The sequence below is a fragment of the Eublepharis macularius genome, chromosome 1, assembly GCF_028583425.1.
Source record: "Eublepharis macularius isolate TG4126 chromosome 1, MPM_Emac_v1.0, whole genome shotgun sequence".
NCBI lineage: Eukaryota > Metazoa > Chordata > Lepidosauria > Squamata > Eublepharidae > Eublepharis > Eublepharis macularius.
The window spans coordinates 190936583-190951830 of NC_072790.1; the positions used below are offsets into that span (position 1 = coordinate 190936583).

Below are 15248 nucleotides of genomic sequence, written 5' to 3' on the forward strand. Positions count from 1 at the left end.
CCCAATGTGACTTTTTTCCCATTTGAACAATTAGTAAAAGGAAAATAAGAGACATAAAATGAAGAAATTGGTGCAAATTTGCCTAATTGGCAAAAGGAGAAAAAAATCCACCTTTTGGTATTACATCTAGTTTGGTATTACATCTGAACTAGCAATTTATTATTTATATTCCTCATCCAAACCAGGATTGCATTCAGCTTTAAAGCTGGTTTTGAAGTCCTGCTTTGGAAAGGAAGTACAAGCCATCGTTTGCAGGTTCTGATGTAATAAAAATGGTGATTTGCACTAAAGTGGCAGGCATTTATTTACTCTGAATGAAGAGGCGAGGGCAGGAGGAGGAGGAAGAAGCAGAAAGTTCATTCATGTGCCAAACTATAGTCCAGATGCTTGATTCAAGAGTAACTTCATTGATACTTCTGAACCAATCCTGTATGAATCTTGCATGATTTATTCCCCTCCCAAGGCTCAGATTTTCAGTAAATTTTGAATTTTTTGAGGACAAGGTATAAGGGTAGGTGAAGGAACAGAGGTTGAGGTTAGAACAATCACCTGGGACCAAGGCCTGGAAAACAATGGCCCTATGACCACATCTGGGGAATCTGAAGAAGTGAGCAGTGAATCACGAAAGCTCATACCCTACCACAAATTTTGTTAGTCTTATATGTGCTACTGGACTCGTGCCCTTTTCTCCTGTAACAACAGGTCAGGACATTACAGTACCAACCCTAGAAGTACACCCCAACTGAGCCTGTGTCAGTCACATATGACAAAATACCTTTTAATCATGATATCTTGCTCTTAAGATAATAATGCATTCCAATCAAGTGGCTACAAAAATCATAATTCAGTATCATGCTAATCCAGAACAATATCTAGCCTTACATAATAACAAGCCATCTAAGTTCATGTTTTGGTTGTATTTAACATTTAGAAAATCTAGCCGATTGTCTTATCTATGTTCATTTTATAATCACGGATTTTTCCATCCTTTTTTGGCCCATCAGTTAAAATTAATTCCACAAGTTGCTTTTCCGGTGCTTCTTTCAAGCGGCCTATAATAATTAGTGAGAGATATAGATGTGCCGAATATCCAGGTTAGTTGACAAGCCTGTCTCTTAAAGAAATATGCTCTCAAGGGTGTACAACATGTTTTTCCCATATGAAATGATATAGCTATTTCAGCACCTATTAACAATGTGTATAAAATCTGCCTTTACATAGTCTAGGACCCACCGGAATGATTCTATGGACGGATGAGATTTCTGTCTACACCAGTGATTTCTCCACTTGCCCCATTGCTGCACCCCAAACTGCCCCTGAAATGCTATTCTTGGGGGACAGGGAACCGGAACCACATGTGGGGAGCAGGAATCAGAGGTCTCTTGAGGGAAGAGAGAATCATCAAAAATGTTCCCTCTTTCACAGCCAAAAATTCTCCTGTGAATCCAAGCCATAGATTTGATTCTATATGCATTTGGAAACATCCCCTTGTGTTCAATGGGACTTGCTAAGGTTGAATGTTTACTTGAAAGCAATGGGGTTTTTTTTCCTAAACAGAAAGGTGCTTGATGTATTGTCGAAGGCTTTCACGGCCGGAGAACGATGGTTGTTGTGGGTTTTCCGGGCTGTATTGCCGTGGTCTTGGCATTGTAGTTCCTGACGTTTCGCTTTTGGTGCTACACCTCTGAAGATGCCAGCCACAGCTGCTGGCGAAACGTCAGGAACTACAATGCCAAGACCACGGCAATACAGCCCGGAAAACCCACAACAACCATCAGAAAGGTGCTTCTTTTGTGGCATTAAGTGATCGCCAAGGAAAAAAGAAGTGAAGAGGCACATTCATGAAAATGCTCACAATTTACACATATACAAGTTACAAATACAAAATCCACAGTTTATACAAAAACTGTGGATTTTGTATTTGTAACTTGTATATGTGTAAATTGTGAGCATTTTCATGAATGTGCCTCTTCACTTCTTTTTTCCTTGGTGTATCGTTTTTTGGAAGTGAACCCCCTTCTTTTTGGCATTAAGTGGTCGATCAAGGAAGTGAGAGATAGATTAGCAAGTTTTTTGCAGGTCAAAATGCAAATAAAGAGATGGTAGAGATACGATACTATGGGATGCAAAATACTTCTCTCACTTCTCTAAAAGGCACAAAAGGCTGACTTGGGGGGAAGGAAATGTAGTAACTGATTGTTTTTCTACCAAGCAGAAAACAAAAATCCCAAATCTCCATCAGATGCACAGCTATTAACAGTTGGGCTAGGTTGTACAAGTCTAAACTGGCCTGCATTTTTTTTCTGTTCACACAGAACCATGTTCTAACTGGCTAAGTAAGACAATTAGGTCATGAGCTAATGATCAGATTCCACACAGCAACATTCTTTGGTGGAGTAAAGGAGTGAAATGAAGTGGAGAAGAAAAGCTGGCATGCTTATCAGCACACGTTTGAAATATGATGGGAGGAAAAAAACAGTGCCTCAGTGAACTCTCCCAACAGGGATAAGGATGTGCACTTAAAATATATTCAGCATTTTTTTAGATTCAGATTTCAGGATCAGCTTCTATACCAGCATTTTAGATTGATTATTCAGGTCCCCAAAACTTTCAGAATTGTCTACTAAAGACTACCCAAGTTTTGAGCAAAAACTTTTTTCAGGCCCTTGAATAATCTGTCAAACCAGATAGTTTCTGGTGGGTAGCCATGTTGGTCTGCAATAGTACAGCAGGATCTGAATCCACTGGCACCTTGGAGACCAATAAGATTTTCAGGGTATAAGCTTTCAAGATACAAGCAGGAATGGAGATCCTTGAGCTTTTGTATCCCTGCCAGAAGGTGGAATATAAAGGCTCAGGGATCTCCCTCCATTCTTACTTGTATCTGAAGAAGGGAGCTTTGACTCTTGAAAGCTAATATCTTGAAAATCTTGTTGGTCTCTAAAGTGCCAGTGGATTCAAATCCTACTGTCAAAACAGAGAATCCTAGCCTAACCAAGTTAAACAAGGGATCCTGTTGCAAGCCTAACAGAACCAATATCACGTGAGAAAATCCCACGTATTCCAAAGCACAGACCCTTTAAACATTAAACGCCTTTTATAAACAGTGAAAATGCAAAAGTTCTAAAACAAGCCAAGAGATGAGATGCCAACTAAAGATTGCTCTCTGGGGCTCCGTTAAATGGAGCCTTGTATGCTGGTTAAACACTCAACCTGAAATTAGCATTAAGGGTGCTTAATGCTCACCCTCATTGCAATAAACAGCTTTTACTACCATTACTTGAATATAGTAAGGAGGAGCCATTGCTTTGTGGAATAGTGCATGCTTTTTATGGCAAGGCCATACACTCCCTAGAATCTGCAGTTGAAGGGAATGCAGGGAGTCAGGCTGGGAAAGACCTCTTTAGATCTTAGAGAGCTCTGCCAGGCAGCATCAGACTGTGTGGGCCCATGGTCTGACTGTGTCATAGATTCTTATATTCTCAGTATTTCCTGGCCACCCAATTTTACTCCCTCCCCTTCTTTCCTGGTACAGTTCAGGAAGCTAGAGAGATGCCAATGTAAATAAGTCTGGTATAATCTAATAAATTGATTACTTTCTCCATAAAGTGAAGCAGAAGGGTCCAAATTAATCCGACTCTGTGCAATGTAACTCCTGAACAGGCTCTTTAATACATCTTCTGGGAAGCCATATATCTTCTCAGTCTGATGAAGGTCTTTCTGCAGAGAACATAGGAGCAATTGTGCTGCATCAAGCCAGCGGTCCATCTAGTTTAACAACCTGTTTTACGCAGTGGCCAAATAGATGACCCCAGCAGACCTACAAGCAATGTTGTCCCCCAGTGCTTATAGTCAGAGATTACTCCCTCTGAATAATTAGTTCAATTCACTTATCATGCCCAATAACTATTGGTGAAACTATCCTCCATGAACATGTGTAAACTACTGGCCATGACCACATCCTGAAGCAACAAATTCCACAGGCCAACTACTGTTAGAGAAATGCTTCCTTTTGGTGTGGTCTGTATAAAGATGGTCAAAGGGAGGTGGCTTATACACAGTTTAGTGAAGGAAACAAGCAATGTCTAATAAAAGTCTCAGGTAAATTTAGACACATAAAATGTTTTGGAAGGCGGTGTATTAAAGATGTGGTATAGAGTTCTATGCATGTAACTCTTCCAGTCAAGATTATGGCAGTGAAGGAAGGAGGTCACATGGAGAGAAAAAGGATACATGCTTATGGATCAGAGCTAGACCAAAGGGAGATAAAGCTTTGGTTGGTGTCTAGAGAGATGATCTGGTGAGTGAATCAAGACCATTGACACAGAGCAAGCAATTCTCCACCATTGTCAGATGACCAGACTGTAATTTGAAATAAAAGCTGGCAGTTTGCCCTGTGAAAATCAGGGTTTTTTGTTTTACTATTCTCCTTTTCTTACATAAAGATGATAATAAATGTGTTTAATGACTACTGTACTTACCATTTACCTTAATTTTTCTTCATATAAAAAGCTTTTGTGTTTCACATAGCCTCATTCACATACCTGCTTTGATAGCTACTGATTCATACTCATATAGCTTAGATAATTACATTGTTTTAGTGGCAGGTTTCTCTACTTTTATATGGCATTGTCTTTGAATTTCTCCCTGGTTTCTTTTTCTTACAAGATTTCCCCCCCCCTCAACAAGAAGCAGAAGTCATATGTTGCTGTCTTGCCTTAAGGTGATTCTAAGAGTGGTTGAGTTGACAGTCACCATGATTTTGCAAAGTAGAGTTTTGCAGAACATGTGGACATGTTCAGAAAGCTTTGCACTTCATGCTATTCAGTGACTGAAAAAATATAGCTTGCTGGGGAAACATCTGGTCATGTGAATCCTAAACTATAGCATGCCTTCTAAATTTCCCAGCCCTTCATTATCTGTTTTTGGATAGGGATGCTTGAACACCTGCCAGGTCGGCTCACTTCTCTTTTGCTAGTGGGGATCAAGCAGCCAGTTAATCAACAGGCTGTTCACAACCTGTTCATGTATATTCACATGAGTAATCTATTTGCAGCCATTAGAAGCCAACACCCAACCTGATCTCCTGCCAAAGAAATTTTGCTCTGAACTTGGCAACGTTTTTTTGGGGGGGGGGGCGGAATCAGGAGACTTATGACCCATGTTCAGATTTGCTGTCTTCTAGACTGTTGAGATGCAGAAAATGGTGTGTGTGGAGGGGAGAGTTGGGCTGAAGAGAAAAGGAGAAAGACTAACTCTTTCTCCTCTCCCTTTTGCAATGCAGAAATTAAAAGCATTCTGTCCGCCCCTGCCCAACTTGGGATGGGGGGAGAGAAAGAAACTCTTTCCATTATCCTTTTTATAATGCAAACATTAAAAGTACTGCTTCTGTTCCCTACCCAGCTTTGTGGGGAGGAAAGAGCTCCCTTTTGCAACTTCTCTGTGTAGCTGTTTTTCTGAAGGGGTAGGGTGGGTAAGAACCCAACTTCCAGCTGATCTCCCGATCAGTTGATTCCACTTCTGACTAATGGCAGCTTCAAATGTAGTGTTTGGCAGTGTTTAAGTTGCTCTGTGGGATTGGAATATATCCCTGATCAGCTCACAGTCTAATCATGAATGCCTAACAAGATAAGTTCATCTGTTGAACAGTTTCACTGAGAAATTCATGACATCCCTTTTCTTAAGGCTTCTCCTTTCAATAGAGAATATTTATGTCCTTAAGAACAACGAAGAAATCATCTGAATAAATCTATTTCTTAGATGACTCAGGTACTGCATCATCCAAGGATTTGCATACTGGGGGATGCACAGAAGTAAAAGGGTAGTTAAATGTGAAATGAACAAAGGTCTAAGATTTTCTATTCCACAGAGAGCCAGTGTGATGGAAGTGTTAAAGTCTTAGTGTAGGTCTCGGAATACCCAAGTTGAAGTCGTCATTCACCATGAAACTCATTGGGTGGCCTTGGGCCTATTGCTTGCTTTCAGCCTAACCTCTGTTACAGGACTGTTGTAAGGATAAAATAGAGAAGGGGAGAATGACACTCCGAGGTCCTTGTGGGAGAGGTGGGATAAAAATATACTACATAAAGTCCCAATTAACAACACCATTGAAAATTATGCCAGACAATGCACATAGTATCTGGGCTATGTTTAAATTTACCACTCCTGTATTCCTGTTACATGTAATCTGGCTGCCATAGCCACCATTCTGTTGTATTTAGCAGGCTGTGATGCAGTAAGAAGCCACATAGTTCACCAACCTGTTTTCCTGGTTCTATCTTACCCACCAATAAGCAAATGTAAGGTTGGCCAGCATGTTGCCCAGGTAGAGGGAATCTGGCTGGACAGAAGACCCATAAACTAGCCTGTGGCTTAGACTATACCTCTCAAGAACTTCTCTGCTTAGTAAACTGGTAATAAAATCAACCCTGTGATAAGGCCACATATGTTGTATAGCGTGTACTAGAGTGGAACTTTGAACTTGTGGTGCCTTTGTCCTCCCCCCAACCCTCATTGGCTACCATTTACTTAATGCAGCCTTTGCACAACTGATAAGTAATTGAAGGCAATGAAAAAAATACTTCCTGTTTTTAACAGGCAAACAAATCATGACAACTTTCTCAGTGTGTGTCTAGGCTGAACTGTTCCTCAGCCGCTGTAGTGCTGAACAGGAAGTGAGTGAAATGGTGCCTCACACCAAGAGGTGGCAACTTGCATGGGATATGATATTATTGCTTGCCAGTGTGCGCCATCACTCATGCGGATTCTTTTCTAATCATTTAGCTTAGCAATGTTCGGCACTGGAATCAGCACAGCCCCCTTGTGGCTCACAGGTGTCCAGTGTACTGATTCAGCATATTCTTCATTTTTGCATCTAGAAGTCTCTTTCTAAAAATCATACAGGTTCTTAATGTGTTGTGGACAGTGATACAATCCAAACAAAACGAAATCCTGATCGGTGGTGTTCCTTCCCCCTAAGTTGTAGTCACTTACTGTAGTTGCCATGTGCGAAATGTGTAGGTGAATTTTCTCTTCAATTTTACAGAAAGTGGATGTGCCAGTGATGCTGCAACATCTGAGGGATCAGAGGATGTTCATGATCCAAACTATTGCTCAGTACAAATTCGTTTATCAAGTGCTCATCCTGTTTCTACAAAGCTCCAGGCTTATTTAGCGTCCTCTGGAGAGACTCTTCCTTCCCTCTTCACTCGTCATGTCTGCAACCTTGTGGATTTGCAAATCACTCCTCCAATGATACCTTGTCTTTCAGTATTGTGTGGCACTCCCAGAATCGCTTCATTAGTGAGGAGACTTTGTTCTTTCTACAGATTATTTTATACAAGGTAATTTATTTTTTTCCCTTGAACTGATGTGTGATTTTTTTAAAACATTGTGAAACATGTAACGTTGGAATTGAACCACATTTGACATGACTGATCTGCATCGTAACATGATTGTGAGGGAAAATGTTGCTAGCTGATGGTGTTCTGACTTTGGTGTTACTATATGCCAGGTGACACAGTGGCTCATTAAAATTTTATTTGTAATAAGAACATTGTTTTTCATCCTCCTTCAGGGCCATGGTAATAGGAGAGAAGACTCTACTATAGATTTCATATCATCCAAATCTGAAAGTTTATAAATGTCTATAAAGTTATGGGACAGAATAAATTAGAAATACAGTTGAGCAGTAGTACAGCCAGTCTGCGCATCTTAAACATGCAGATATTTGATATTAGTCAGGAACTAGCCTTGGTGCTGGCTAGTAGCAGGGCCCCCATGTATGCAACTACAGCAGTTTGGATGTTGTAACAAGATTAGTCTTATGTGGGGTACCAGGTCTTTGTTCCTCCAGATGATGGTGAATCCTGCTCACTTGATTCAGGAAACAGATCCTTACTAACTAGATAGGATCTAAAGTCAAATAGCTGGGGCAGGGGCAGGTCTTTCTATGCCCGTAATTCCTTTGTCTAAGGAATTTCTAAGGCCCCTTGGAAAGTTGAACTACATTGGCAGTTCCCATTCAGTTTCATCGGACATGCATGGGGAACTTGCCAGCAATTCGTGACCAGTATCTTTATAGGTCACTTACAAGTGAAGCTGCCTCACACTGAGTCATCTCATTGCCCTCTAGACCAGTACCCTCTCTTCCATCTGTCAGCAGCCTTAGAACATGTGTTTGAAATTCCTTTTAAATGGCAATGCCAATACTTGATCCTGAGACTATGCATGTTTTCTACCACTGAGGTATGGCACCTGAAGATAGGCTTTTCTGTTAACCTGCTGTTGTTTTCCACTTGAGGATATACAATGTCAGACAACAGTGCTATAGTGGAAGGCTTGGCTTGTGCTGTGGGTAGCATGCAGCTAAGGGGTAGAGCTAGGCTACATTAAAGATACATTCCTACCCAAGAGCAACCTTGGGCATAATGAACAGTAAACAACATTGCTAAAGGAAAGAGATGTTTGATTCCCCTCCTCCCCACAAATGATTAGGGGAAGAGAGCATTATAAAATATTGGGAAAGTCTCTTGCTGATGTTCCTTTAGAGATTGTGTTGATTCTTTAGTCAACTCCTGTTTTCCGGCCAGCGCCTCCTTACCAATGCCAACATATCTCGTTAAATTAGCTGCAACCATTTAAAGTCTTTTAGTGGCATCTGCGTGATAATTGCACAGAGACGCTTTGCATCTGGGAAGCCGGCCAAGGAATAAACCTTGAAGCAAAGTGTATTAAATTAGTTATCTCATTATAGCTTTTTGAATAATTTCCTAATGATGAATTAAGTTTGAACCCAGAGCTGTCAAGTCCCATTGCTCCATTTGGCCTGACAGGTAGGGAGTAAGATGGGGAAAATAGTCTGCTCCAAGGTCTGATTATTATGATATCTCAGTTGAAACGAGTATATTCTTGGCTTTCCTGGAAGTGTTGGGGGGGGGCAGTTATTTAATAAGCAGGCGTAATAGATGCTAAGAGGAAAAAGTCGAGGTTGTTCAGCCAAGGTTTTTTGTCATGGTGTGTACATCTTGCAGGCCTTCTGAAATGAAAAAGTACAGTGTTCACTCATGATGAGCCAAAGAGTTTGCCAACCTGATAAGCAACTATTTTCAAGCCATTCCTAAAATGGTTGCTGGACCTCAAAATGACTTTCACATTAAATTTTAGTGAGATGTTCACCTTGGGCTTGACCTTGACACCTTGTTCAAGCAAGCAATAGTTGCCTATCATGAACAAATCTTTTTTTTCTCCTCTTGGTAACTTCAGCATCACAAGAACGGGTTACAAATTTACTGTCATTTGATAAAAAGCAAAATTTAAGATTTCATGTTGAATTAAGGGCTTTATAATGCCAGAGTTCCTTTAAATATATGGGAAATGGAATTTCTGAACTATCATTAGTCACACAGAAAAAAAATCCCAGTCTAAGAAGTCTAAAGAATTTACTTTTCCATTTGTTTGCTACAATTGTAGAATGAAACTTTCTATTGTTGGGATGTCTTTGCTTTGTTAACAGACATATATGGTTAATACACAGGATGTAATCCCATTGAGCCAGTGTGGTATAGTGGTTAGAATGCCAGGCTAGGACCTGGGAAAAACAGGATTGAATCCCTGCTGTGTCCATGGAAACTCTCAGTCTCTCAGCCTAACCTACCTTACAAGGTTATTGTTGTGGGAATAAAGTGGAAGTGGAGGAAATAATACGATAAACTGCATTGTCTCCCTGCAAGGGAGAAAAGTGGGGATATAAATAAAAAATAAGCTGCTTACAGTTGTGACTAATTTTTATATATAGTTTCCAGTCTGAGATGCCCTGGTCACGCTCATTGGTGACCTTCAGCACGAGATGTTTACGGTGAGTGCAACTTTGTTGGTTCTTTTGGACCTCTTAGTGGCATTCAACACCGCTAGCCATGGTGTCCTTCGGAGGCAACTGCCTGTGATGAGACTGAGGGGAGGTGATAGTGTTACGGTGGTTCCAACTGTTCCTGGAGGATAGGTTCCCAAACACTGAAACTGAAACACTGCTGCTGTATCCTGTGGACTTTCATTTGTGTAGTGCTGCAAGGAACCATCTTCTCTCCTGTGCTGTTACATATCTTCACCTAAAGTACTGTGCTCTTTCTGTCCTTTTCATCAGTTCTCAGGGGAGCTGTGGAGGTCCTAAATGAAATCAGTAATTGACTTGGAGGTAGGTAAGGCAGGTGAACAAACAAACAATCTGAATGAGATGGAGAGACTGTTGGTTAGGGAGCTATTTTTGGGATAGGTGTTTAACCTTCTTTGGAGGGGATTAGAGTTCCCCCTAAGCTGCTGCTGCTTTGTAGTTCGGAGGTGCTCCTCAATCTAGTGTTTTTCCTGGAAGTCCAGATGATAGTAGTAGTCAATAAGCACTTTTTAATAATTACAGCGTGCTTATATACGATCCTTTTGGACAGATTAGTGCCCTCAGAGTGGTGAACAAAGAGTCTGTCTACACAAGACATCTTAAACGGGGATGCTCAAGTGACTTATTTTCTGTGTGATCTTATATTCAAGTGTACTCTGTCTCCTTAGCAATGCATGTGTATCCACAGCAGGAGAACAAGTGTAAGATCTTTCACTTGATCCTACTCGTGTACAATGTCTTGTGTAGAGAGACTCAATGTTGTTATTATTCCCACAATACAGCTGGAGAGCTGGGGCTGAGAGGAATGGTTAACCCAAGGCCACATACTGAGCTCATTCAAACCAACAAAGTGCTGATTTGCAGCCCAGCCATTAGCCACCATGCTACAGCAGCTCTTATTTTAGCAGGTTAAATTGGTATGCCAGATGGGATATACCTGGCCACTGTCACTCATACCCTGTTAACAGCCAGATTAGATTACACCAGTACATTCTTTGTGGAGTTGCATTTGAAGAGTGTTTAGACATTTCAGCTGGGTCAAAATGCAGGTCCAAGAATTCAAATTGGAGTGCAATGGAAAGAGCATGTATATCCAATTATACATCAGCTTCAGAAGTTGCCAGCTGATTTTCAAAGTGCTGACTTTGATAGCTGACGTGCAATCCAGTGTTGCTCCAATCGAAACCCATTGAAAGCAACAGACTAGAGTAGCTGCATAGGTCCAATGGTCTAGAATTGGAACATCTTAAGGAAAATATCTTCTCCATATGACTCTGCTTCTCCCATTAACATCTGTGAGTCCCTGTCATCCTAAGGTTCAGTGCATAGGAACACATGATAGCATTTGGTTGTGATGTCTAGATAATGGAATATCCTCCTAAATTAGACCTGCCTACCTCCTTCACTGCTCGTTCTTTGCCTTGGTAAAGACCTGGCTGTTTCAGCAAGTGGTATTTCTGATTGTCACTATAGAGTGGCTTTTGTGATAATCTGCCACCGTATCATTTTTCCCCCTGTTAGTATTTGTTCTGTTGGGCCTTTTTTCTGAAATGTATTTCATAATTATTTCTGCAATTAACAACCTTAAGGATCTTTTAGACAAATTGAGGGATGTACAATGCTTTAATAAATACTTGGATTGTTTCTTTTGAAAGCCATGTTATCCACTCTAGGACTGTTGGCACGCCATGTGCCAAGAGAATGGAATGCTTGAATGCCCCTCTGTCTCTAAGTCTTATTTAACTTGAGGTTTAATATAAACTATTATTAACCACAGCTTTGTATACAAAACAACTAAGTAATGTTTATAATAATACTAGCTCTTCTACCAAATTAATGTTTCGGTCAGCATGTTCTCTTAGGATAAAGGCTTAAGTGTTTTTGTGCATCATGATGCCATACCCCAATTTGCTGAAGGTCAGTGATCCCAGAACCAATTTATATGTGTCTAAATATAACAAAAATGAAGAGAGATGGAAATTTCATAAGAGGACTTCAGAATGGATTCTATGAAACAGGTCTGGACCATTTACTCAGTACTGCATGTTCATCTTGCCCTATGGTTGTTGCATTCACCAGTCCTGGATGTAAATTTGTACTATAGTATTCAAAGCTGAGTGTGAATTGGTGAGTCATTTCAATTGATTTTCATAATTACCCCAACTCTCTTGTAAGACTCAAGAGCTAAGTTGTTTGTTTAGTGGACAGAAATTAATTTCATCTCTGCTGTTTTCATCAGGCTTCATTTTTGTGCTGCTACCCCATTTTTAAGCCAGCATTATAGTAACACTAGAATATTCAAGGTAACACAGCTTAATTCTGTTGAAATCACCACTGACGGGAACCTTCTCTCAGTTTCTAAACAAAAGTATCTTTTTGTAGGTATTGTGCATAAAAGGTTACATATGCAGATGTTTCTAAATTTCTCTTGTATAATCATGTATGACTTATGTTACAGAAACTAATATGCTAAATCCATTTTTACACCACTGGACTTTTAAATTCTATTTTGCTACAATATTGTTATGCTTCATCTGATATTTGCTCTGATAACTCAAGTCCAGAACCATTATTTGGACAGACTTAAGTTCTCTAGTATGTATAAATTTTGTAAACGATTGAGATTGCTTATGTTTATTTCCATTAATTTGCTATGACTGCCAATGCCCCATTTTGTACTATTGAATGCCTTTTTAAAAGAAAAATCTATGCATGCTGTTTTGTACTCTAATGTATATTCGTATCAGTACATAAGCTTATGCTTGTCCGTTTTATGTTTTGTATAGAATCGACTGACTGACAGTATTTTTGCACTGTTCTCTGGTCTTCTGTTTTTGCAAGTTCTTCAGCATTAATCAGTTGCAATATTTTTTTACAGTTTTCACTGCCTTTGTGTAAATAGGTATCTTTTCCATTGTAAGAAATCTGACTCAAAGCTTTGTTTTTATAAAAGACTATGCCAAGCCTTCATATTAATCTTATGCAATAAATTTTTTCTCAAAGTCCAGTTGTCAGCTTACCAGTTTGATTACAATGTACATGTACTCTTTTTATCAGTGTTGTAACGTGCATAATTATAATGTTTATTCTATCAGTCCAACCCAGTGTATCATACTGGGTACTGAGATTTGCTGGAAGCTCAGTGATGTCTTGGGACTTCAAAAATAGGCTATTATCAAGTTCATCATGACATGGTGGTTATCCTGGTGAGCCACAGGTTGTATGGTCTACATTAAGGAATTTGGGGGACTTCTTTTAATTAAGCAAGGAGACTGATGTATAATTTTTGACCTGACAAGTGGGGAAGCATCTGTTCCAAGTGTTTTGTACACAAGATAATGGATATCCAACATTCTTGCCAGATCAATCTGGGGGTGATATTTATAATGCCAGGCACGTCAGATAAACATCTCAAAGATTTCTCATTGTTTCTTGATACCTTTTAAATGGAAGGCACCTTGCTCTTTGTCTTCAGCTTTTACATCAGTGCTGGAACTTGATCATACATAGAAAATACTACTCAGGAAGCATCACATTCTTGTAAACTGAGCCCAAAAGAGGTCCCTAATCTGTGTGAAGATAGCCATGTGAAATGGCGCACATGCATAACAGTTAGAGAAAGATAGCAATTCTAAATCAGGTCCCTGCTTTCTTTTCTGCTCAGCCTGATTTTTTAGCTCATGAATGAGGCAATGTATAGCCCCAGCAGGGGGATCCAAAGAAGAACTACAGCTTGTTTGCAAGCTGGAGGCATGCATACAGAAGGAACAGTGGACTTACCATAAATATTTCTTCTCATCAGTGGATCAAAAGAAATCCTTACTGAGGGTTACACTTCTATTTGTTCCATGGGAAGGGCGTGTATAAATTAACTGCACAGCTTCCCTGTTCTCTTGGAAGCATACCCCCAATTCATGTCTTACCAAGCTACAACACAAGAGACAGATCAACAAGCAGCATAGTGAGAATTTTTTTTCCAGGTATAGGAAACAGAAGTTAAAAATATAAATGGTAGAATTACAGAGAAGTCTAATCCAGGTTGACCTCATAAGCCAAGAATAAAACAAGCTTTGATTCATCTAGAAATAATAGATTTGGAAACCCTTTCAACGTTGCTTGTGTTATGTGAAATGAACGAAAGTCCTAGGAATTGAAGCAGGTTGTTTGCTTGGTTATAATCTGACCACTTGATTGACATCCAGTTTGCCATTCCCAGTCCCTGAAATATTTAGGGTACTATGACATTCCCCCCCCTCCTTAAACGGTACCAAAGGTGTTTTTAAAATTCCAAAAATAACTAATTAGTTTATTTACTTTAGAGGGGAAAGGTCAAATGAAATCAAGGGTTGAAAATCTCTCTCTCTCTCTCTGAGGTAAAATCAGACCATAAATAGACTTCAGTTCTTATGCTCTTCACAGATACTTGAAGGCTTTTGTTTTGAGGCTTTGGTTCCCTTGTTTTTCCCCAAGCACTCTAGTATTCTTTCCTTTAGTATTCTCTTTCTCTTCTGGATTTAGAAACTCTGGTACCCATTTTCCAGTCCTCCAATCCCCTTCTCTCCAAGCACCAGTGTTTTCCTTCCATTGTTTACTGAATCTGAAGGTCTCCACAGGCAGTTTCTAACTACACCTGACAAGGGATCTCTTCATTCTCCAGAGCTACCTCCCTATTTGATTAGGTAGGGAAAATCTCCTCTCCTTAGAAGATCTATCTCCTTTTGGGGAGTCTACCTACTTCTTAAACTTCTTTGCCAACTTTTCCTCAGTTCTCCTGTCAGTGTTAAAACTGCTTTCCATTAGAACTCTGTCGCCCAACCCTTCACTCTGAATTCTTCTCTGCTAGGAGTGAAAAACAGACACTCCTCTTTCCAGCTCATGCCACCCAATCAAATCCCTTGGAGTAGCCAGTCACTCAAAGTTGATTCTGTGAGGGATTAACCCTTAACAGTTGCAGCTGTATGTGTACAGCCCTTCCAGGCTTTTTTAAAACAATCAGTCACGGATACAGACAAAAGGAGAGTAAGAGGATTTTCTGATTCCTGTGGAATGTAAAATTCACCTTTAGAATCGAAGGGATCTGTCTTAAGAATCAGTGAATGGAATAAATAAAAGCTCCTATAAAGAACAAAGCAGAGAGCTTTGATAGAGCAGAGAGCTCTGAAACTCTTCTGGCCACATGGAAGGATACTTTGAAGGAAAGAACTCTCAACTAGGGGTGTGCGATTCAGGTTTCTGATTTGGGTTAAATACTTGAATCGGATCCAATTTGTAAAGATTCAGTTTCTGAATCGGGCCCAGCATGCTGTCCTCGATTCAGAAATGCTGAATCAAAACTTCCCAAAGCAGTTCGGGACGCTTT

General features: G+C 40.0%; 1 protein-coding gene across 2 annotated transcripts in view; it reads left to right on the top strand.

Annotated features, from left to right (window-relative positions):
- PTPN14 (protein tyrosine phosphatase non-receptor type 14) overlaps positions 1 to 12896 on the top strand; it is a 203282-nt gene extending 190386 nt beyond the window's left edge. For both annotated transcript variants that reach the window (XM_054981497.1, XM_054981505.1), the window contains exon 19: positions 7046 to 12896. In XM_054981497.1, coding sequence (XP_054837472.1) covers positions 7046 to 7174 — 129 coding nt within the window. In that variant the 3' untranslated portion in view covers positions 7175 to 12896. The remainder of the gene's footprint in view (positions 1 to 7045) is intronic.
- Positions 12897 to 15248: the final 2352 nt, after the last annotated feature.